Raw genomic sequence first — 25,447 nt, forward strand, 5'->3', positions numbered from 1 at the left:
TATGTTTCAAATTTTGACTTAAAAAACCCAGGTCAACTTGAACTTTGGAGGCATCACTAGTCCCAAAAAGCAAGACCTTAGTCTTTGTCTCGTTAAAGTGAAAAGATTAATCAACATCAATGCCTTCATTTCTTCCACACTCTCCAGGAGTGATGACAGACTGGCAGATGAGGCAAATGCACTTAGAAAATGTCATAGTGAAACAAAGTCCACCTCCCACTCTGTATGGAAGTGGTAAGTTTTTGAGTTCTTACTTTTTCCAGTTCCCACACTCATTTTTAAACCCTTTCTTAAGTTTAAAAGAAATAAATTGGAGGCTCTCGCTAGCTTGCTAGAGTTTTGCAGCACTTGGCGCCGTTGACCCATGTGTCACAAAAGGTCAGATGTCAGACTGGCTGCCCTGTACGTCAATCAAGTGACAAATTTCATAGTGAGGACGGATGATGGGCTCACGTCTACTTTGTTAATTCCATGCGATCTACCCACAGTGCCTTTGCGATCGACCGGTAGATCGTGATCAACGTATCAAAAACAGCAGAGGATGCGACAGAGATAATAGGGTCATAAAAAGAAGGACTAATCAGAGCCCTGGTGCTCGTGACCTTATCAATAAAAAAGCGCATGAAATTCTCACACACTTCAGCAGAGTTCTCATGATAGCTTGATTGAGGGACATTAAGGACAGAGTTTATGGTTTTAAATAAAACACACGTGTTGTGAGAGTTTGAAACAATAACATCAGAAAAAAAACAAGGCCAATTGTCGCTTAACATCTGCAAAGACACCTTTGACTTTCTTCCTTGGACAAGAAAGACGCATATCAAAAACAACAGGCATATGGTCTGAATATGCAGCATCAGACTTCAAGGATAAAAACTGTAAAGCCGTGTGTTTAGACAAGATCAAGAGTGTGCCCACGTTCTTGTAGGGGATCAGACACAAACTGTATAACATTCAAAGTGCTTCTCAGGGCAACACACGTAAATGTTAAAATCCCCAAGTGTTAAAACGCTGTCAGATTTAGGCGTCTACCTGGGGGGCCGATATATAACAGAGCACAACACAGGGGGACAGAACCCTGCTCAAATGAGTTCATCTCAAAGCTGGAATAAGACGCTGTCAGCGTGACCTGTTTACAAGCATAATTTTCCCTGCAAATAGTTGCTGTTCCTCCTCTACGACCACATGTCCTCAGAGAGTTACAATATGTGCAACCAGGTAGCAAAAGTTCATAAAAAGCACTGAACTCACGACTGTCATCCATGTTTCCGTTAGAAAATCCAACCGACAAGACAGAAACAAATCCTTTAGAATAAAGGTTTTGTTAGGTAGCGATCTAGCATTCACTAGTGTTACGGTTGAGGAAGTTAAGTGCAAGGACCCAAGTAAGGAGACGGCAAGAGGAGGTACAAAGAAAGGGCTATTTATTAGGAGGAATTTGGAGGAGTGAACAAAACTAAAGATCAATCCACAAGGAGGGTAAAGAACTTACAGACAGACTAAGAGAACAAAAGGAAACAAAACTACATAAATCCTAATGTAACAGGAGTCTCCACAGCGAATCATGTGCCTCCATCTAACTCTGTCCTCTGCATCCTCTTCACTCACACCAACTAACTTCATGTCCTCTCTCACTACATCCATAAATCTCCTCTTTGCTCTTCCTCTAGACCTCCTGCCCGGCAGCTCCAACCTCAGCATCCTTCTACTGATATATTCACAGTTTCTCCTCTGAACATGTCCAAACCACCTCAATCTGGCTTCTCTGACTTTATCTCCAAAACATCTAACATGAGCTGTCCCTCTGATGTCCTCATTCCTGATCCTGTCCATCCTCGTCACTCCCAAAGAGAACCTCAACATCTTAAGCTCTGCTACCTCCAGCTCTGCCTCCTGTCTTTTCTTCAGTGCCACTGTCTCTAAGCCGAACAACATCTCTGGTCTCACCACCGTCTTGAACATCTTTCCTTTCATTCTTGCTGATACTCTTTTATCACACAACACACCTGACACTCAGACGGGCTCAGAGCTGATCCTTGATGCAGACCCACCTCCACCTTGAACTCCTCTGTGACACCTACAGCACCTCACCACTGTCTTATAGCTCTCATACATGTCCTGCACCACTCTAACATACTTCTCTGCCACTCCAGACGTCCTCATACAATACCACAGCTCCTCTCTCTGCACCCTGTCATACGCTTTCTCTAAATCTACAAAGACACGATGCAACTCCCTTTGACCTTCTCTGTACTTCTCCATCAGCATCCTCAAAGCAAATACTGCATCTGTTGCTCTCTTTCTAGGCATGAAACCATATTGCTGCTCACAAATGTTCACCTCTGCCCTTAGCCGAGCTTCCACTACTCTTTCCCACAACTTCATTGTTTGGCTCATCAGCTTTATTCCTCTGTAGTTGTCACAGCTCTGCACATCTCCCTTGTTCCCACCAGGAATCCTTGAGAAAAGGAGGAAAGGGTTGTTAAAATAACAGGAAAGATTAAAAGAAAGAGAAATTAAAACATTAATACCATAAATGCTCGACCTGGGAGCGATTGGACACTATGTTTGAGTTGATGGTTGGTTGTAATTTATGGTGGAAATTGTAATGTCAAAACCTGTGAAAACCTGTAATAAAAGCACACAGAACAGAGCTCTGCTTAAGAAAATAAATTCACTATTGAAGGAAATTGGCATTACAGGTGTGTGGAAGGTTATTTTACGCAGCGAGTGAACATTTTGACCCTGAAGTTGATGTGTTGGGAGCAGAAAACATGAACAACATAAGGATTTGATCAACTTTGACAAGGGCCAAATTTTGATGGCTGGATGATGATGGCTGCAAAACTCCTCCTGTTATGGGATGTTCTTGATCTACAGTGGTCAGCAACTACCAAAAGTTGTCTGAGGAAGGAAAAGGCTCATTGATGGATGTGGGGAGAGAAAGCTGGTCCATGTAGTCTCATTCAGTAGAAGAGCTACTGTAGCTCAAATTAGTCAAAAAGGTAATGCTGGTTCTGATAGAAAGATCTCAATATTAGGTGGGTGGTCATAACGTTATGGCGGATCGGTGTAAGTCTAATCAACAATTTTGTGCCACAACTCTCAACTGCAGTGGATTTGTTAAGATATTTTAGATGAAAAACACAAAACATTATCAGAAATTGTAGTGCTGCTTCCGGTTTCCCTGACACAAGCTTTGCCTGGTCCAAACACAGCAATAGATTGGATAAAGTTTAGGCTAAAACAGAGTTTAGGTGGAGATAAAAAAGATCATTGTTCAGGTCACAGTGATGAATTAGTTATTGTCAGGGAACCTGTTGCTCTACAAGATGTTTAAGCTAATTTTGCAAAAGCCAGCTAAGTATTTGTGGGTTCAGTCTGAAATCAGTTGGTGATTAAAAAGTTTGTTTAATTAAAGTGTGTCTGTTGCTGCCAACTTGAGTTGGATAAGGTCCAGGATTAGAAGATTAAGAAAAAACTGGACATTTTGGTGAATTTAAAAAACAAATGCTTATGTAGTAACAGGCTACTAGTTATTGGAGCAGAAAACTTTCATTTTCATACATAACATAGAACATAATAATACAAAATAATAATAATATAACATTTTAAAGTGTTTATTAAATTCTCAGTAATACAATCAGATGTACTAGAACTTGTGTTATACAGTGACATGAAGTCAGTGTGGTAAATAAAATGAAACATCAGTGTGAGGTACATCCACGCTCCATCTACAGGAGTCTGAAAACCACCACCAGGAGGAGACTGACAGCCAGAGGACAGGACCATCTGACTGGAACAGGGTTGGGAGCAGAGACTGCTGTCCATGGTGCTGAACAGCACAGCAACAGCACGGACACACCATGTTTTCATATTTAGCATTTAGCAATTTTATTTTTTAAATATGTTTTTAATTAATGTTTCAGTTCTGTGGTTTTTGTGAATACTGGGCTGAGGGGGCTTGGCCATGATGCCATGATGCTTAGGGGGCTCCTTAAATATGCCCCAAAAAAGGGTGTATGAGTTCATAAAAAGTAAAGTTAAATACTTATTCTGATGTAATTATAATAATAATTGTACACACCAAAAAGCTACAGCATTAACAAAAAGAAAAAGGGAGGGGGTTCACCACGAAGCATGTGCACTTAGGGCACCCACATGGACAGCAGTGGCTCTGTGAGGTAGCCAAGCTTTTAAAAGCACTTGACGTGGACGATGGCGGGGCCGGACTCGTAGTACTCTTGTTTGCTGATCCACGTTTGCTTGAAAGTGGAGAGGGAGGCCAGCATGGAGCCACCAATCCAGACTGAGTTTCTTCTGTCTAAAGGATCAACGATCTGGAGGTGATGAGAGAAAACGGATAAGCCATGAAGGGATGATGCAGGGTTTTAATTATCACGATGAAAGGAAGTTAATTCCATATTGAGGTTTGAGAAAAGGTCAAGTAAGTAATATTGTGGTAAATGAGGAAATGCTCTAAAAGGTTTTAAGATTAGATGCAAAACAAAACAAAAAAGACTGTACATTGGTTTTCAAGGTGGGTGGAGCCAGTGCTTTGATCTCCTTCTGCATGCGGTCAGCCATGCTGGGAAACATGGTGCTGCCTCCAGTCAGAACAGTGTGAGCAAACAGATCTTCACGGATGTCCACGTCGCACATCATGATGCTGTCAAACAGTGTCTTGTGGAGACCAGGCGACTCCATTCCTGAACACAGAAGTGAGACATTTTAGCATCAAATTCATGTTTAATGCAGATTTGCAGCACATATAAGACCAGAAACGCCTCACAACTACAATGATGCTCTAAATGGAGAAGAAGGAGAAAAAGCAATATCTGAGAATTGAGGAAGATCTGCGGGAGCAAAGTTCAGACTGGCTTCTGATATCCCATAAGATTCAAGTTTCCTCAGCACTGGTTACACAGTTTGCTTTGAATTATTTCCTGAAGTGAGACCATCAGCGTTGATAACAAACCAAGAAATGAAGGCTGGAAGAGGGCCTCTGGGCAGCGGAACCTCTCGTCTCCAATGATGACGATCTGTCCATCGGGAAGCTCGTAACTCTTTGATGTGGGAGGAGGCAAGGAAGGAAGGGTGGAGGAGGAGGCTGCCGTGCGCATCTCCTGATCCAAGTCCAGAGCCACGTAGCAGAGCTGCTCCTTGATGTCACGCACGATCTCACGCTCGGCTGGAGGTCATGGTTTAAAGATTTGTTTAACAAAAAGAGCCGAAACACAACTCACAAATCTGAACATAGAAAATCAAAGAGTTAAACAGGCTGCAGACATTCGCAAGCTTCATCTATTGCTCAGATGTTACTTGTTATTAAAAACTATAATATGGGTTCAAATCTTTTCTTCAGTTGTTCAGGAAGGAAGCGTTGTACCAGTGGTGCTGAATAAGTAGCCTCTCTCATTGAGGATCTTCATCAGGTAGTCGGTCAGGTCTCTACCAGCCAGGTCCAGACGGAGGATGGCGTGATGCACGGCGCAGCCCTCATAGACGGGCACAGCGGTGCTCACACCATCACCAGAGTCCATGACAATACCTGCAACATCGCTCAGTCACAGAAGAAACTTGTCTGAATTCCACTGATCCTGTTCTAGGTACATGAATACTACCTCTCCCTGATCTAGACACGTTGCCCTGCTTAGTTTAAAGAGGTCTACTCCCTGGTTCACAAAGAATACGTGAGCCCTTAAACAAAACTGCAAGAGACTTGAACAAATGATCGGCAGCTTTCGGCTTGTCCCCTCGGGGGTCACCACAGCGGAACGTGTTCTGCACGTTGATTTATCTTGACCTGGGGACCAGAATCAACAAAACTGTTTGCAAATGAAACTGGACTCTTCTTACAAGAGTTGTTTTCTGCTAAAACTTTGTTTTATTCCAGCTGGACTTGATTCTTCTGTAATAAATTAAGGATTCCAGATTAACTTTTGGCATTTTTACTCTCCCCATTCCAATAAACTCAGCTGTCCACTGTGTTCTCAGATAGGACCAGCTTGAACTACATTTGACACTACGTCCCCCAATTTTCTTTCAACCTAGTGCTGTCCTCTAAACCCACTACCTGCATTTTTGACCCGCAACCAGTTAATCTTTGGCAAGTTTTAGAACCCACTGTCCCAAATCATTAATCTATTTGCTATATCTGCTACTGTACTATCCACCTTCAAGACTGCTGAAGTAAAAGCTTTATTTTGGATCCAAAGTCTATTACAAAGAAATTGCCAAAATCAAAAATTCCCTTCTTATCTAAAAATTAACACAAACAATCATAATATACTTTTAGATCGACTAAAGCAGAAACTGTGTCTCTGGTTTGGCTCTTCGGTAGGTTGAGTAGTTATATCCTGTTTATCTGTAAGATTTTGATAGATTTTGTTTTCCTTTCAGCTAATCCCATGAGTTCAGGGTCGTCACAGTGGATCATTTGTCCGCATGTTGATTTGACACAGTTTTTAAATCAGTTTTTACACTGGATGCCCTTCCTGACTCGACCCCCTCCAAATTCTACCGGGCTTGGGACTGCACGGCTGGGGATGGGTCAACACTAGTAGTCGGGAAGAGCGGCGGCGAATGGTCGGTAGGCAGCCACTCTACCAACTGAGCCACTGCCTGCTTCTGTCTATCTGTACGAATACGCGCTTCAAATACCAGCAGCTGTCCTGGAGCCAATCATACTCATCTGTCCACAGAACACTACTCCAGTTTCTCTTTCACTTCAGCTGTCATCACAAATATGAGGAATGCTTGTTTGTTTAGCGTGACAACTTAAGCCATCCAATCACATCCACTTCTCATGGTAGCTTCTTGTTCTTTTAGAGCTACGTTGGGGCAATGAAGCTGGATCAGTGGTTGTTTTTTTCATTCCTTGGACCAGGATTAGGTTTTATGGCTGTATCATGGCATAGTAATATAAATCACATAATAAAACCCTTAAAAAGGGAAGTAGTGAAGGAAGAGGATGGAGAAACCGATTCACTGCTCTCACCATCATTCACCTGTAGTTACAGATAGTGATGGAGCAATGAAGGAGCATCAAAACCAGCTAGTGCTCATAATAACTGATAACAGGAAATAGTTTGGTGTATGAGTATAAATAGACTGAAGCAATGCCGTCCATTGTTATGTTTGTACAGGTGGGTGTTGGCTGTGTAGTTTCAAAATGCTGTTTGTTTCCTCATCCTGCTGTGTGTTATGGAACAAATGGATCGAAGCAACTTTGCCCTGAGTTTAGGGCCTAGCGTTAGGGCCTTAAATCTTCTGCTTATCCTGAGTCGGCTCGCGGTGGCAGCAGGTTTAGCAGGGCCTCTGCCTCTGTGGCTCTGGTTGGTCCATGCTTTTATGTTTGAACACAGTCTGAGCCCAAAGAGGATTTTCAGATTTTCACTAGACAATTTATTTCAGGTTTTACCAGTTTTACCTTACCAGTTTTTGCAAGGCCAAGTCAGGTCTGAAGTGTTTGGGGGGGTCAAGCCAAAGTCAAGTCCCAAGTCTCCTTTGTTGTTATGAGCGTTCTTATATTTGTTGCCATCCAAATTGCATCAGAGCAGATACCGCATTATCATGCATTACTTTAAAGGTAATAACTGTATTTAATAAAATACTCAGATACATAGGAAAGTGCTCATTTGCTAGCCTATGTAAAAAAAAAAAAAAAAAAAAAAAAAAGTGGGGCTGAGGTGCTACAAAATAAAGGCTGTGAACAGGAAGTAAAGCTGGTGAAACAAAGAAAAAAAGACTCAATAATAAAGTCAGTCAGATGTTTTTTTTTTTTTATTTAGATTATTTAATAAATGTTATATGATCACTTTTAGAGACTCTACAAATTCTGTGGCACAGTGAGAAGAATGATTCATAACCACTGCAACAGCTTTCTGTCACACTACTTCAACTATGAGGTCAATATCTTGTTGAATGATCTGTTTTGAGTGTAACATTATTACACTTAAAGTCATATCACGTTCTATCATAGTTTCAACAAGCTCATGTCTCTGATCATGTTCAACCTGTCCAGTGTGACAGTGATCTTTGAAGATTGTCTTCACCTTTTTGGGGTCCAAAGATTTCATAATTGACCACAAGGTTAAATTGACTCAAATATTCAACATCTTCCAAATTACTCCAAATTCAGTTTTAAGAAATTAGACACAGAACTGTGCCTGCACAATAGTCTTTGGTGAGAAACTTGCCAGATGGTCGACAAGGTTTGGTGGTTTTGAGGTTGTCAGATGAACTTCTTTTGCCATCTTAGCCTGATCATTCTTTGGTCCATACTTAAATTACTATAAATTGAAATAGTGACACAGTGACTGTGTTGTGACGCTATGGCACTAAATCTAGGACACGAGCAAATTCAGATACAAACTGGAAACTAGGTTTATTCTTTGAGTGACTAAATAGTTTGACCTCTCGTGAACTTTAGCTGTTCCTCTACAACATGCAAAATATGAGTGAAAGTAAAATCAACAACAACTAAAACTGCAAATGATTAAGGACGAATATGATATTTGGAGATAGTGAATGTATTGTTTTACAGAGCATTTCCATCCATGGTACCGTCCATTACATCGACTGACATGGAGAATGACTCTGCATCAACATTAGTTTCAGTTTGTTTCTGTATCTTTTGTTGTCGTGGTTTTCTGTCTAATTTAACACAAAATGGTAAAACGACAGCACAGTGGAAGAAAACAAGACTGATGCAGACAATCCAGTTTATGACAAGTGACCAAACTCTTTCCTTCTGTCTAAACTGAAACTCCTGTAGCAGCCTGTCCACTGACACCACTTTATCTGTGAAAACCAACATCAGGTGGCCACATTCATTATGATCACTGACCCAGTCCTGCAGTGTGATTTTAACAGTAGTTTGATTAATTCCATAGAAAGTCAGGAGAACTGTGTCAGATAAACGTTGGCCATCGAACATTGGTGTTGACTGTGAGTGCAAGTACAAAACATCTGTTGCATTGTCCTTGGCACAGTTGTTGATGGTGACTGAGCCGTGATGGAAGGCCAACATGTAAATGTCACTTCCATCGCCCCCAACCAGGTAATCTCCACCAGTGGACACCAAGATGTCGTTTCCATCTGAGCCTGTGAGAAGGGCACTTTCATAACCCGACACTAAGATATCAGAGTAGATGGTGCCGATAACAGTCTCCACATCCTTCAACACGTCTCCCTCAGCATCAGCATAGCGTCCTTGTCCAGTCAGCAGGTTTACATAAACCCCTTCACCTTTTTCATGATCACCCCGGTACAGAACAGCATCTTTGCCAGGACCTCCATTCACTAGATCGGCCCCTGGTCCAGGAATGAAGACGTCCCTGCCAGAGTTCCCCATCATTGTGTCATTTCCATCCTCACCATAGAGAGTGTCGTCTCCGAAGCCACCAATCAGGAGGTCATCTCCATTTCCTCCGATCAGCGTGTCATCTCCTTCACCTCCTTCCAATGCATCATCCTTCCATCCACCAATGAGAGCGTTGTCTTCATCATTACCTAGTATGGTATTGGACTGGGAGGGACAACCTTGCACAGTATGGACCTTTGACAGATTTCTCACAGAGTTGAGGTCTAGATGACAGTCAACCTGTGACTGTTTCAGAGTCACTTTGAAAGCTTCAATCACAAATACTGGAACTTCTCCAGTTGAATTTAGTGGTACCAGTTTAAAATGCACCCCATCCGAGCTCTGAAACTCTAGGTGCTGGTGTTGGTAACCATTATTGTAGTTGAGCAGACTGAGATGTAATTTTTCCCCTTTTGTTGTGATGATCAGTTTCTGATCTCTTTCTAATGATGAGTCCAGTTCCATCCTCTGCAGCTGGATTTGGCTGCCATCAAGGAAGTCCATATCAACTAACACAGTATCAATCTTCTGATCTTCTGCAAAGTTGTCGATCATTATGTTGTCTCCATATCCGTGTTTAATTATGTAAGTGTCTTTTCCGTTACGTCCACTCATCAGTGCACCCCCTGTGTAGGGATCAAGTAAATTGTCATTGCTGTTTCCAACCATGATGTCAAAACCTGAAGAGCCGTACATTTCTTTGACTGAATCTGTATCATCCATCATCATCACTTTGCCTTGGAGGCCACAAAGGTTTCTGTGCTCTGAATTTTTGTTTGTATATCTGAAACACACGTCACGTCTTGTTAACTGAAATTTAAGAAAGTCTTGTAAAATGGGTGAAACAAGCGGTTCAGGTTCCTGGTTTCTGTAATCTACAGTTAAGGGCAACATTAAAGGCCCCCCACAGCTTCTGAGGTTGGACTTCAGTCCAGCTGTTATTCCATCACTGGTCTTGATCTGCAGGTGCCGATAATTCTCTGAAACAAACCACTTCTCTAAAATAACATTTTTATTACCATTTACCAAGACAATGATGTTCTGTCCTTCACATGTACATGTCAGTTGTTGATATGGTTGTTGGAGAAAAAGAACATCTAAGGCTCCATCTGGTGATTGATTGTTGATGGTCTTTACCCCTTGTCCGGGGGTGATAATGTACCAGTCCACTCCTCCTCTGCCTTGAATAAAATCGTCTCCACTTCCTGAAAAAAAAACATTGTGTTCGTTGTTTCCTCTAATGACATCGTCAAAGTTTGACCCACGGACTTCTGTCACGCTGTTAAGAGCTTCGTCCTCCTGAAGGTCCACAATCAGAGGGGATTGGGACTTGCTGTAGTCAATCCTGTAACTTTTTATGCACTTGTTGAAAGGGTCACTCTGCAGGCAGTCAGTCTTTTTATCTGAGATTGTGAATGTGATCAGATCCTTAGTGACAACAAGCAAGTGTCTGTCTGCTGGTGACCTGAACCAGTTCACTAAAGTCACACTGAAGTCTGGGTTGCTTAGAGTAACATTATCACCTTGTACCCAAACTGTAAACGTGTGAAGATTTGCTTCTATCATGACCAGGTCTGTTTCATTGTCTCTGGAGTAATTTTCAATCCACACTGACGACTGTTTTCTATCATTGACTATGTAAAGGTCTTCTCCTTCACCACCAATCAAAAGATCTCGACCTCCTCCTCCATCTATCAGATTCTTCTCTGTGTTTCCAATGAGCACATCATCGTACGGAGACCCTAAGATGTTTGTAACTGTACGTAAAAGTGGCTGTGATGTGTTCACAGTTTGACCTTGTGTCATAAACATCTTATTAATCCCTCTGGTCACCAGCTGAACAGAAGAAACCACGGTGGAGGAAATCTCAAACAGGACTCCGTCTCCTGACATCATGCTCATATGACGATATGATTCTCCTAAAAACCAGTTTTGCATGATCACAGTATGGCTGCCCTCATAAATGAGCACAACATCATCCCCAGATTTAGACACAGAAATGTGACTGTAATCAACACTGAAATGAAGAGTGTCCATTGATTTTGAAGGGTCGTAGTTGTTAATGATGGTTTTCCCTCCATTTTCAGGAATCATGTATGTGTCTTTCCCACCAGATCCTTCAACATAACTTTGCTGCCGCCCGAGGAAAAATATATCATCACCTGGTTCACCATAAAGCCGATAATAGTAACTTAACATGACTTCAATCATATCTTTGTTCTCTGATTTCTGAACAGCAAAAAAACGATTAGACTCTCTGTTGCCCTTGTAATTCCCATATCTTGAATATGACACAGCTTTATAACCTGAAACCACTTTCACAGAGCCGGCTGGTATGAACATGAGTACTTTTTTCTGTAGAGTCTTATACTCTAATTGATGAGATTCTCCCAGGCCAAGAATTATATCTTTACTTCCTTGTGTGTCAATGTACCAACACTTCTTCCCAAAACTCTCATCACTAGATACAAAATAATCCATGCAGAACTCAGACTGACCCTGATCAGCGAGGCAGAAGTTAATGCCTCCTCCGTTCCAAGATGAATCACTACCACTAAAATCAATGGCACTTGTTCCGTCCTCTTCCTTTGTAACTCTGTAATATTTGTGATAGTCTGATATTTGTTCAACAAGTCTGCGACCCTCCTCAATTTCATCATAACGCCAATCATAAAAGAAACTTGCAACATGAATTCCAAAATGCTGAATCCCTTTCCCAAACCCAACAAAAACAGCTTTCACTTTATCCAGGATACTAGCGTCTTTTGGGAGCCTGTTAAGTTCATCATAGATGCCCATATAAACATCATCAACGCCCATACGGACTGTTGATAGAACCAGGTTTATAGGCATTATAAATGGTGCCAGTTCAGGCTGAGCAATTTCAAAAGAATCCAAACCTACCATAATACTATCTAAGGTAGCATCAATGTATCCCAGTGTGTCACCTCTTTCTAAGTCTTGTACTAAGTTGTAAAACCCAAATCCAATCCCCACTATAGGTATAGCTGTCATAGCACCTTTCATTGCAGGACTTCTCATGATTGTTGCTGCAGCTCTTGCGACCCTGGCCTCTGAGGACAGAGCTTGTTTTGCGATAACAGACGTCGTCATAGCTGTTACTCCATGAGCTGTTTGCAAACTCCCCATCACACCATCTTTAATGTCTCCCTGTTCAAAAGCACGAACAGCTCCTTTCATCCCAAGCATGAGTCCCAGAGTCCCAACAGCCGTTCCAGCATGCTCTGCAAACTTACTGACTGGATGGGAGGATTGTGAAACATAAGTCTCCATGTCATTAACTGCTGTCTCTATGCTCTTCAACATCTTTTCATTGTATTGTTGACTCTCTGGAGATAAGTCGATCCTGAACTCAGCAGGTTCAGAATCAGACACAAGCTGACAAATGAACTGTCCATTTTCTATTCTGGCACTGTCCCCCTGAAGCTGCAGATTTCCACCGTATTTTGACTTCAGCTCATTATGGATTTGTTCATCATATGATGCTCTCACTCTGGAAAAATATGATTCATGTTTGAAGGAATCTTCCCACTTTGAGGCAGATTTTACATCTTGGGATGTTATGTGACCATCATCGTAGCCTCCTAGTGTTCCAGATGCAGGAAGTCCATTGCTATCTCCAGATTCTTTTGAATAACGTTGTAATGTTTCTTTAAAAGCTTTGTATTTGTCAGTAATACTTTTTTGTTGAATTGAATTGCTTTCAGCTATTTTGTACTTATCTGCAGCCTCTAATATCCGAGGCAAAATATTTTCTCTGTCTATTTGAATCCATGACTCAAACTGTTGTACTTCATTTCTTAGGACAATTTCAAGGTGCTCCATTAATTCTTTAGTAGTCCGTTTTATTACATTTTGTAATTTGCTAGAGTCTTTAGGCGTTGCTGAACCACTGAATCCACGCCTGCTTGGGTCAATCCAACTATTTCCTCTTGCCATTGGATGGTCTTCGAAAAAGAAATTGAGTCCTTTTTCTCGAATATTGTTGTCTTGGCTTTCGACCATATCCAGAGCCATAAGAATCAGAGGGAAGGTGCGAAAATTTCTAGCAGACTCAGAAATAACTGATGCAGTGAAATATGTGGTGAACCAGGCCTCAGTAGAAAGTGATGGGCTTCTGGTGGGTTCTCCAAGAAAAATGTCTTTCACATATTGAGGATATTTGTCTTTGTGGTTCCTAATGTGATTTTTCATATCACTGTATTTTTCTCTATTTATCTGATCAGTAATAAACTTCTTAACCTCTTTAATTCTGACCTCATTTCCTCTTTGATTGTTGCCAAGCTTTTTCCCAACTAGATACACATACAAACTTTTAGGATTAACCTCATATATCCAGTCATTGACCATCAGGTATGTGAGTTTATTTTCTCCAGTCTTTGCATAGTGACGAATTATACTTCTAATATCTTTCCCAGATTTAATCTCATAACACTTGGAAAGAATGTCCTTTATGTCCTCCCTATTCTCTGTAAATTCTATGTGATTGCTTGTTTTCCTTCCTATCAAATAATGCCCTTCTATTTCTTGCAAATTTTGAAAGTCAGTTTTTCCTGGAAGAGGCAGGTCTCCATGAAAGAATCCCCAGGTGAGAGCTTCAAGCTCTATAAGCTTGTTATCTTCATTAAATATCTTATAAGCTTCTGAGTCAATAAATCTCTGTGGTTCATCTGGCCAGCTGTCCCTGTAGGTCAGGAAACGATTTCTTGGACGACCGTCCATTAGAAAGTTTCTTTCATTGGTAAAAACAGCTTCTCCTTTACTTCCAGGCTCATCTCTAACAATCACATCTCCGTTCCTATCAAGCATTGCCACCACTTTCTTGCTGTCATCTTTATGTCTCCACCTCAGCCCGTCTGAAAAGATTTCTTGTGTGATTTTCTCTCCTGTGTGTCTGACTTGAAGCAGACTGTTCCTCAGGTGAAGCTCTGTCTCGATGTGGGCAGTGTCATGGAGTTGTCTCACCAGAGTTTCAACAAACACTTTATCTGATCCAACCTCACAGGCCACCACACTTGTTGTTTTGATTTTATTGCTGCTCCTATAGGTATTTTGTACAATTTCAGCAACATCTTGTGCTTTGTGCCCTCCCAGCCTCATTTCTCTTGAGTTGTCTTTTCTCCCATGACCTACCAGCACTAGTCTGCTGTATTCTGACAGAGGGACAGGGTCCCCATGGATCAGTTTGGGTTTTTGGTTTTGATCAAGAACATAGATAGAGCTAACTGATGGGTGTTTTTCGTAAAGATAAGTAGCAGCTTTTCTGACCACAGGGTCATCTTCCATAATGAGGATCTGCTGGTGGTCGTACTGTGTGCTGGGATCAACTGGTCTCTGTGGAATTCGGTAGCTGGAAACTGAGTCAGGTTGATCCATGACCTGATAAATCTGGTGATTCTTCAGGTTGGTTTCTAAGACTGCTTTTATACCACGGACCACAAAAACCCTCATGAAGTTATGTTGGAAGTCTGTGGTTGTGTTTCCATCAAAGGAGAACACTGGTACTGCTTCCAGAGAAGGTTTCATCATCAGCTCTGCAATTGATGAACCAGAGAGGCCAGACACAGTTTGTCCATCTGCTGAAACTCTCCCAAATATTTTCACCACAGTGTAGACGTCTGCGTCAGGGAGACAGGACTCATTATACAGACATTGATCGCTGATTATCACTGAGTAACGAGGATCCATGCTGTATTCATGTTGGACTCGGTCATTTGTTGTTGTCTCGCTGTCTGTCATGATGAGAAGTTTTTGACTGTAGCTGTGAGAGATTTCTGAAGCACTTATCAGCCAATCGTGTGTCTTCTGTTCATCAATAGCTGCTAAGAAGCTGTCAAAATCCTGAAAAAAAGGAAAAATAACTTATAATGACAATAAAATCTGGTCAATCAGGTCTAATGTAGTTTACACATTATATTATGTGTACGCATATTTTTGTAATGTGGTATCTCATGTAATCTGATATACAGACTCTGGAAATCTAGTTCTATTAATTAAACATCAGCTGATATAAGTTTCACTATGTTTGAGTTCAGGTCTCTTAAAATCCACCAACCTTTTCCTTCTGAATGACACAAGTTGTGAAATTCTCACACCCCTGTAAGTCATCCTGCAAGCTCATTGGGTTTTGGTCAATATCCAACCTAAAACAAGATTAATATGCTCATATCACAGAAGGGTTCACAAGAATAAAGACAAAGTTAACCTGCAGTTTCAAAGTAGCATTGATTCAATATTTTGCCAAGCTGTGATGTGTTACTGGACGGGCAATTTTTAAACAGGAGGAGAGTGCAGAAGGACATTTACAATAAGTTTATTTTAATAATGATCATATGAAGTGCTTATGTACTGTCACTAAAATGTTCCTGTTGATCAGGTTACAGAGGAATAAACCGCCCATCACTGGACAAAATTTTCAATTGGATTCAAATGCTTCTGATAATTACAGCTCCAATATCATGCAGATATCAGCTTTTTATTTCACTAGTTTTAGGTGTTTGAATGAAAGTTCACACACAAAAATCTCAATTGTGAAAACAGAATAAATCTCTTCTTACCTGCTACTGGATCTTCCAATTCTGGCTCCATGTCTGGATGTGTTTCAAAAACAAAATATAAGTAATAGAAAGAATTTTCCCCTTAATTAAGAAATACAAAAACAAGTAAATGAAATTATTTAATTATAATTTATCTCTAATAATACAGTATTGAAAATAATATGATAATAATCATCGTCAAGGTGAGAACAGATGAAGCCTGGAAGTAAAATATTTTTCACATAAACGATACAGTACATCGCCCCCTTTAATAGAAAACCTGTAATCATGTGGACAAAACAAGTAGCATCTAGAATCTAAATGAGCTATTTCCTAAAACACATGCATATTATATATGTGCTAATGCCAAACATTTATCCAGATACCTTTGGTCTGAAGGCTCCTTGATGCTTTGATGAAACATGTGTTCAGACAGACCTCGGAGACGGTGCAGGGCTGCGATATCTGGACTGAGCTCCTCCCACTCATCATCTCTCACCTCTGTAAATTCACATCAAACTTTATATTTAACATCCAAAGGATCAGTTAGGTTCCCTACCCTCATGCTGACCTTCTCATTTAAACAGGTTTCTTTGTTTGTCCTCCAAACAGATTCACCAGCTGCTTTTCTGATTTATTTCTGAGAAACACGTGTTTTAAGGAGTGTTTGCAGTATTCATACATCACAATTACTGAGATGCTTCATTGTTGGAGTTCTAAGGTTTCCTTCCTGTTTTGGTCTTTTGGTCTCTGGGAAAATTCACTATTCAGATCATTAAAATTAGTTGTGGTACTGTGAATAGCCTGTAGGGGGATGGTTTGGCCTGTGCCTCAGTCAAGCTAAAGATAGAGGAGCACTTTTCCAACTCTGACCCTCGACGCATGTGGCAGGGCATCCAGGCCATCAGTGACTACAAAACCACCCACTTAACCCCCGCAGCCACTGATGTCCTCTTCTTAAACAAGCTTAATGACTTTTATGCGCGCTTTGAGAGAGACAACACAGTAACTACTATTAAGCTCAAACCCTCATCTGACCACCCTCCAATCACACTCTCCACCACAGACGTCTGCAACACCCTGAGCCAGATCAGTGCGCACAAAGCCGCAGGACCAGACAACATCCCAGGTGGTGTACTCAAGGCATGTGCTGAGCAGCTCGCTGGGGTTTTCACAGACATTTTCAACCTGTCTCTTGCCCAAGCAGCTGTGCCGACATGCTTCAAAAGCACCTCCATCGTGCCTGTGCCAAAACACTCCACCCCAAAGTGTCTGGACGACTACCGCCCTGTAGCTCTGACACCTATTGTCATGAAGTACTTTGAGCGGCTGGTCCTGGCCCACCTGAAGGACTCTCTGCCATCCGCACTGGACTCTCACCAGTTTACCTACCGCAACAATAGGAGCACAGAGGATGCCGTTTCCATGGCACTGCACTCTGTGCTAACACATCTGGACAATAAGAACACTTATGCACGTATGCTGTTTGTTGATTTCAGCTCAGCTTTCAACACCGTCATCCCATCCAAGCTAATAGCTAAACTTGTTGACCTGGGCATCAACACCTCCCTCTGCAACTGGATTATGGACTTCCTGACCAACAGACCACAGCAAGTCCGATCCGACTCCATCTGCTCCAACACCACCACAATCAACTGGTGTACCACAGGGCTGTGTACTGAGCCCCTTCCTCTACTCCCTCTTCACCTCTGACTGCAAGCCTAACACCATCATCAAGTTTGCAGATGACACTACGGTGATTGGTCTCATCAGCAACAATGATGAGACTGCCTACAGGGAGGAGATTCAGCACCTGGCCACATGGTGCAATGACAATAACCTGCTCCTTAACACCTCCAAGACAAAGGAGCTCATTGTGGACTTCAGGAAAGAGTCAGGAAATACACATGACACCATCCACATTAATGGAACGGCTGTTGAGCGTGTCTCCAGTTACAAGTTCCTAGGGATCCACATATCTGAGGACCTTACCTGGACTATAAACACCTCCAGTCTAGTTAAGAAGGCCCACCAGCGCCTCGTCTTCGTGAGAACACTAAAGAAGTATCGGCTGTCTTTGGATATACAGGTGAACTTCTATCGCTGTGCAATAGAAAGTATCCTGACCAACTGTGTCAAAGTCTGGTATGGGAGCTGCACTGTTGCAGAGCGCAAGGCACTGCAGCAGGTGGTGAAAACTGCCCAGCGCATCACAGGGACTACTCTTCCAGCCATGGAGGACGTCCAGAGGAAACGCTGCCTGCGTCGAGCTCGCAGCATCTATAAGGATCCTCTCATCCCGCCCATAGACTGATCACTCTCTTGCCCTCCGGCAGGCGCTTCAGGTGTCTCAAAACCAGGACTAGCAGACTGAAGAACAGCTTTTTCCCTAGAGCTGTCTCTTTACTTAACTCTGCACCCCGCTGATCCCTCTGCCCCTCATGTACTGGCCCCCCCATTATAACCCCCCCCCTTCCCAATGTCATTTGCACTACTGGACTATTTACACATAACCTTTATGTTATGTTAACACAAAACTGCTTATTTGCACTGCAAACTGTTCATTTACAGTCACTACTGCTCCTTACAAAACATGCAATAACTTACACTGCACTACTATCACTTTAAAGCCTCTGTTCATAATTTACTTGCACTATATCCGTTGCACTACTGCCCCCCACAGCCTTATTTATTTATTATTGTTATATTCTTACTTCTGTTTATAGCTCACCACAGTATATATCCATTTTCCTTAAATTTCTACTTATGTACATATCCACTTACAATACTAACTTATTTATTTATGCAATAACTGGATATCCTGCTTTTGCTGCTATTGCACTTCTGTTTAGACCTAAACTGCATTTCGTTGCATTGTACTTGTACATGTGTAATGACAATACAGTTGAATCTAATCTAATCTAATCTAATACATTACTGCACTGAGTTCACAAAAGTCTCCTGCACACATTCAGATTTGTGATATTAATGCAGAAATCACAGGTCACAGAAGTCACAACTAAAGCAGTTAAAATGCAAAGTATTTCTTACCAAATGGCTCAGTGAGGCTGAGGAGACCAACAAGGAGCAGGAGCCTCCAGCTCTGCAGCAAACCTCCCATCACGCTGCAAAATACGATGGTGCCAAATCAGGACTGATGGTGGAAGCATTAAAATAACTGCATGGTGATTGTGATATACAGCACTGTTCAAAAGGTTTAGCTGCTTTAGATTTTCCCCATTGTCTGATTGGTCCTTTGCAGAGTCATCGCAGTTTCAAAGTTTGTTTCACAAAACTTAGTAACGTAGTACCTGAGATTGGTCTTTGTCTCGAGACCGGTCTTAAGACCACTTTTTTAAGGTCTCGTCTCGCTCTTGGCCGCATTTTTACTCGGTCTTGTCTCGCTCTCAGACAGCGTGGACTAGTTTGCGTTTTATAAATATTCTGTTGAACCACAATTCAAAAGCAATGTCTGATTTTCAATAGTTAATTTTTTAAAAATGTCTGATTACGTTTTCAAGTTTCAAGTTATTTCAGTGATCACTGTGGGTTTTTCCTTCTTTAACAGAAGGGAAGCAACACTTTTATCCACGTCTGTACTAAGGACTTGGTCTCGGTTACGTGGTCTTGACTACAACACTGGCTTACAGTCACTAACACTAAACCAATGGCATAGTCACTGTTGTACCTGGATCACTCAGACGCAGCTGGAACAGCCAAAGTTTTCAGATGTAAAAAGATTTTTTAGTTACAGCTCAACTGTTGTTCAACAACGTTTTGTTCACAGCTGGTTTAGGTAGAATACATGAAACTAATCTGGTTTGAATGTTAACAGCGGTTCTGCTGCCTGCTCTGTATAAACACAAATACATTTTAGTTTGCTCTTATTCAACTCACCCAGTTGGGATCCGGGTCCTGCGAATAACTGGAAACTTATTGCAAGAGTGAAAGTAAAGTGCAGAACTGGTGGGAGTTTCCTTCCCCTCAGCATCAGCAGATTCCTGCTGAAACTTCCTTTGACAACAGAAACAGAAACAATACGGGAAGCTTGTGAGAAAAAAGTGTTTTTAGTTGCGGATGAGATCTGTCTTCAGCTGGTGTTTGAATATTGGGAGAAAGACTGTTTACAGTCTAACAAAACTACTTTACTGTACTAATCCACTGTGATAAATCTTCACTTTAAGACTGTTATAATATTGAGTCTTTAACTTTTTCAGACTTTGGTGTTTGAAGCTGTTCAGTTTTGTGATGTTCTGAAAGGATTGAGTTATTTAACTACATATGTATCAATGAAGTTGTTTCAGAAACAGCTCACTGAGTGACACAGCTCTACAGCAGCATTTCCTCAATGATCTTTTCAAACCAAACTGAACATAATCACTGCTGTAAAGGAGGATTTCTTGTTGGATTAGACTGACTTTTACAGTCCCCGTTTTTGGACTTCAGTTTTGTTCAGTTTTACTTCTTGCTGCTGGCTTTTATTTTGTTATCCCTCAGCACTAGTTTCTTTAGCTTCTTGTTTCCCATTAACCCAGATTGTTTTCACTTGTGGACCCTTGTATTAAACCCAGCTCTCCCCACTGCAAGATTGTCTCTCCTCGTCCCTAAACCCTTCCACGGACTGTCAACCCCTGTGGACACTGCGCTCCTGTTTCCCCAGTTTTCCTCTCCCTAGTTTCTTAATTAGTTCCCTTTCTTTCCCAGTGTGTTTGTAATTTAGTCATAACCCATTACTTCATTACTCATAACCCCTTCCCTTGCCGTCTCCTCCTTTTGGGTCCTACCAAAATTAAAGATACACTGGAAAGTGTGACAGAACGATCTGGCCAATCAAGGACCCAGAGACATGCAAGTGGATTTTCTCTTTTGCTTTTCCCCCCATGGATGCCACAGAGGCATTTATGTCCTTCTTTGGATACAGACCCCAGGCTCATAACTGGACTCGGGGGCCCCGGCGCAAGAGAAACCTCAAGCCTCAGACCAAACCTCAGCCCCTATCTACACCTCCGCCCTTCTCCCTTTTTATTTGTAAGTCCTCACCCCATTGTCCTCTACCAGTCCATGTTTCCCCGCCAGTCCAACCAGCAGCTGCCTCCGAGGGGGTCGCCGCCTCCCTTCCAGTTCCTGTTTCCTCCTTTTGGATCCAGATACGCTACAAAGTGTGACCCCTTTTGCCTTTTTCCTAATTTGTTACCTTAGAACCTGGAATTGAAATGGATTTTAATTTATAGTTGATAAAGTAAAATGAAATCAAAAATGTATTTTAAAAAACAAAAAAACATTTAAAATTGTATTTTCCCCTTTTGCCGTGATACTGCCCAAGTATGTTCTGGTTACCTTTTACCTTAAGAAGTCACATAATTAGTTGAATGAAGTCCACCTGTCTCCAGTCTAAGGGTCACATCATCTGAGCTCACACATGTACCTGCTCTGAAAAGCAGGTCTGCAACAGCACTGAGCAAAAGGCAGCAGACAGGCTTTAATTAGAGAAGCATCCAAAAGACCAACAATGAACCTGAAGGAGCCGGAAAGAAGAAAAAAGGAGAGAACGTCTTGAGTTTGCCAATAGGTACGTGGGAGATTCCCCAAACATCTGCAGGAAGGTACAGCGGTCAGATGAGACTAAGATGTATCTTTTTGTCCATCAAAGAAAACAGCCACAAACCCAACACCTCTCACAAACCCCCAGAGCATCATCCCCACCATGAAGCATGATGGTGGCAGGATTATGCTATGGGGATGTTATTCTTCAGCAGGTGCTGGGAAACTGGCCAGAAGTGAAGGAGTCACCGTTAATTGGTTTGGGGAGAAACAAGTAAATGTGTTGCGAGGGCCCAGTCAAAGCCTGAGAAGCTGTGGTTGGACAGTTGTACAGCACATAGATGTGCTAAGCCCATAGGGACCCAAAGAGACTTGCAGCTGTAATTGCTGCAAAAATGGGGTGAAGAGTTATACACACAAGTTCTGTTTTAATTTCTTATTTTTGATTCACAACAAAAAATGTTTTGCATCTCAAAAGTTGTAAATCAAATAGAAATCATTTGTAAATAAATCCATTTGTTATGTTGTGCAACTGGAAAGTTATTTCAAAAGTGAAAGTAAAGCGCAGAACTGGTGGGAGTTTCCTTCCCATCAGCAAGAGCAGATTTCTGCAATGTACTTTAACACAAACAGAAACATGACGGGACACTGGAGAAAAAAAGTCTGGCAGGAAGGAGAAGGAAGAGGAAAGGAGGGAGAAAAAGCTAATTAGCTAAAGTTTCTCTTCACTCTGGTGGCATTTCAAAGTCAGAACACACTGTAGTCTTTCATAACGAATTTTGTTATTCTTTGGTGCATTTCAGGACAAGGACGACATGTTACCTGGAGAATCCTGTCTGATCCCATTTCTTCCTCTCGCTGTTTTTACGTCGCATAACAAACAATTTAAAATTAACAAGTAAAGCGACAAATGTGCTCAACTGAGATGAACATCTGATTAATATTGAAAGTATCTGAAACGTTTTAAGTTATTTAAAATAAACAATTAGCACTGAGCAACTGAATTCAGAATAAATGTATATTTTAAAATGTATTAATTGTCAAGCAGCAACAGAAAGTTGCACATTTACATTTAGTCATTTGGTGCTTTTTTCCAAAGTGACATATACACAAAGCTGCAACAAAATGTGGTCAAGGAGAAAACATTAAAGCAAAGTGTTATGAGAGGAAATGTTTCAGTTTGGTGAGATGTAGGATGGGACAGATAGGAAAAGTTTCTTTAGTTGCGGATGAGTTCTGTCTTCAGCTGATGTTTGAATATTGGGAGAAAGACTGTTTATAATCTAACAAAACTACTTTACTGTACTTTTAAATAAAAAACTACACACACAGCTGAAACTGTTACAATATTGAGTTTTTCACTTTTTCAGACTAAATCCATTTCTAATCCAGACTGTAAGGCAACAAAATAGGAACAAGCTTTTTTAAGACTCTGTAACTGTGAAGAATGAGTGAAAATAATTCATTTCTGTGACACAAAGTAATAGAACAACAGAGACTAAATAGTTCCTTAAATTCCACACGCTTTACATAAATAATGTCGGCCACTGTCAGAACTTCCTCAGCTTTAAGATTTGTAGTAAACGGGGCTGAACGGTTGGTGAACACTATCCTACACACAGTCAGCTTTTCCTTAAACCTGTTCATAGTAATTAACAACGAAATATCATAAAGCAGTTTTATTTTATTTATTACAATACTTATGGTAAAGTTTTACAAAAACACGCTCTAATTTTTATATGTGAGTAAAATGTTGGTGTGTGGGCTGCAGATGTGTCTGTGTTAAATGGGCAGACCACTACACTTAGCCCACTGGTTGTTAGCACGTGGTACAGACTGATACTTCTTACCTCAGACACACAATCTTTGGCACAGACAGTCGTGTTGAAGCCTGTTTCTCCACAAATGTGCAGAGAAGAAACACAGACATGTTTCATGTGTCCTGTCATTAATTACAGTCGTGGGTTTAACCTCCTGACAGGTGATCTGAGCTGCTGTTTGACATTATTAAGTTACAAATTAGTAGTTCACAGGTGTGTTAGAGCGAGAGAAACAGTCCTTTAGATGGACAGATGAAAAAAACGGGTGGACTAATATCCTTCACCATGTGTGGAAAACATTTAAGTCATAATCCTTCTTTAAACTGATTATTGATCTGGGATCAGATTCCACAAATCCTGCTTGTATGTGCACGTACCTGTGTACGGTGCCGACCACTCGTTCAATTACTGAGCTTGTTGTTCTGTTTTTGTATTAAACCACATGGTGACATGATGTTCATTCCAAAGGTTACACTTTAATACACCCAGCTAGGCTGCATGTGAGCGGACATCCTGTGATCTTAAAGCCTGGAATCAGAACAATGTAGTTTATAACATTTGACTGACAGAGAACCTGATGCAGCTGCTGCATGGATTTGCATGATTTTATTATTAGTATCAGCTTTTCTGGTTCTTCTTTCTTCTAGTTCACTAGTTGCTGACTTTTTATATCTAAGCCTGGTTAACAGGACATAGTGCGTTCAGCATTGTTACACAGGAGCCATGTGCTGGACATTGTGCTCATGCACAGTGCAGAAAAGATATCGGAGCAACGTTGATTCTGTAAAGACTAAAACGGGCTGTAGCAGCATTTACTGCTGACAGCAGTAACTACATACAGGAGCAAAGGAGCACGTGATGTTTGTTCGGTAATGTGATCATTTATATCATACTGTTTGTATTATGTTTAGCTGTAAGTCTGTTTACTGTCATTTGCATTTGTCTTGTGTACTGTGGACTTTCTGTTGTAACCTGCTTACTTAAGTCCATGTAAACACACTTTCAATGCATCTGATAAGTCACCAAAAACTAAAATGGCAGCTCAAAAGGTAAAAGAAGCGGATCACGAATGGGATTCGTCCTCTGAGAGACGCAAATGTCTTTACAAAAATGAATGTGAAAAGCTAGCTAACATCGTAAGTTTCAAAACAATGTAGCATAATGTAAAAGACGTCAAAAGGAGCTTATTGGCAGTAAAATATTCATACTCATGGTTTTTATGCTGTTTCTTCATTAGAACGTGAATCTTTAAGGCATTATTAAAGGTATTATAGTTTCTAAGTTAGTTTTTGGATGTTGAATCTATACTGGAACACAGCAGTTCATTTAAACGTGATCAGGTATTCTGGGTACGCCTGGATGTCGTTGAAGATGATGAACATGCTTGGCCTGGCAGTGTTATCAACGACGCTGTCAAAGAGGTCTGCAGCTTTCCCAGTGTTTTTTTGGGGTGGGGTGATAATGCCACCACTGCCGTTGGTGAAGTCCCCAACCAGGACCCTGGCCAGATACATGCGCTTGTGGCCATTGATGTCAGGCTTGGAGTAGCCCTGTGCTGAATACGCCGGGTCCACAGCAAAGTAAGAGCCTTTACCGAACGCTGCACCTACAGAAAAAATAAATCCAGACTTAGCAATGATGCTACTGAACTACTGCAACGGAAACTGGATTAGCTGAACACATGAGTACAGCGGTTAACAGAGCCTGATAACTAAGTCTCCTGTCCCTGCTTTACCTCCAGTTTCTTTGTTTGTAAGTCCACTGACACAGCCAGGAACAGCTGAGGCTGATGGGAATGTTGTTAGTTTTGCAGATATTTGGTCCCTGACTAAAGTAAATGGTAAAAATGTGACCTATTCATATTGGTGAACTATCAACAATGATCGATGATGTAGTTTGTGAAAAACCTTCCAGTGATGGAGGTTCAGTTTACCATGTGCTCCTCCTGCGTAGCTGCGGTTGAAGCCCTTATCATTGATGAGGTCGATGGCGTTTGGGCCGGTGCCGTGAAAGAGCAGCCTTTCATTGTTTGTGTGGTTGTTCTTCTTCTCCAGCTCTTTCTTCTTGATCTGGTAGTTCTGCCACAGTGTCTGATTTTGGACCCTTTCAATCTGCCAACAGTCACAACACAACACGTTTAATTTGCAGTTTTTTTCTTTCCT

General features: G+C 41.4%; 3 protein-coding genes across 3 annotated transcripts in view; all 3 read right to left on the reverse strand.

Annotated features, from left to right (window-relative positions):
- Nucleotides 1-3,693: 3,693 nt before the first annotated feature.
- On the reverse strand, nucleotides 3,694-5,927 carry LOC137135775 (actin, cytoskeletal 1-like). Its single transcript, XM_067520337.1, has 4 exons — nucleotides 5,390-5,927; nucleotides 4,979-5,191; nucleotides 4,528-4,709; nucleotides 3,694-4,340 (listed from the first exon to the last, which is right to left on the reverse strand). Exons 1-4 carry the CDS (start codon nucleotides 5,541-5,543, stop codon nucleotides 4,197-4,199), a joined length of 693 nt encoding a protein of 230 aa, XP_067376438.1. The 5' UTR covers nucleotides 5,544-5,927; the 3' UTR covers nucleotides 3,694-4,196.
- A 1,847-nt stretch (nucleotides 5,928-7,774) lies between these two features.
- LOC137135767 (uncharacterized) lies at nucleotides 7,775-19,901 on the reverse strand. The gene is made up of 6 exons (XM_067520329.1): nucleotides 19,822-19,901; nucleotides 18,976-19,049; nucleotides 16,311-16,425; nucleotides 15,946-15,978; nucleotides 15,444-15,531; nucleotides 7,775-15,229 (listed from the first exon to the last, which is right to left on the reverse strand). Exons 2-6 carry the CDS (start codon nucleotides 19,043-19,045, stop codon nucleotides 8,543-8,545), a joined length of 6,993 nt encoding a protein of 2,330 aa, XP_067376430.1. The 5' UTR covers nucleotides 19,046-19,049; nucleotides 19,822-19,901; the 3' UTR covers nucleotides 7,775-8,542.
- A 3,228-nt stretch (nucleotides 19,902-23,129) lies between these two features.
- The window catches only part of LOC137135769 (protein mono-ADP-ribosyltransferase PARP14-like), a 59,894-nt gene continuing 57,576 nt past the window's right edge, over nucleotides 23,130-25,447 (reverse strand). Inside the window, exons 22-23 of the mRNA XM_067520332.1 lie at nucleotides 25,219-25,396; nucleotides 23,130-24,891 (exon numbers count right to left, since the gene is read on the reverse strand). Coding sequence (XP_067376433.1) covers nucleotides 24,608-24,891; nucleotides 25,219-25,396 — 462 coding nt within the window. The 3' untranslated portion in view covers nucleotides 23,130-24,607. The remainder of the gene's footprint in view (nucleotides 24,892-25,218; nucleotides 25,397-25,447) is intronic.

The sequence above is a fragment of the Channa argus genome, chromosome 11 (genome assembly GCF_033026475.1).
Source record: "Channa argus isolate prfri chromosome 11, Channa argus male v1.0, whole genome shotgun sequence".
Classification (NCBI taxonomy): domain Eukaryota; kingdom Metazoa; phylum Chordata; class Actinopteri; order Anabantiformes; family Channidae; genus Channa; species Channa argus.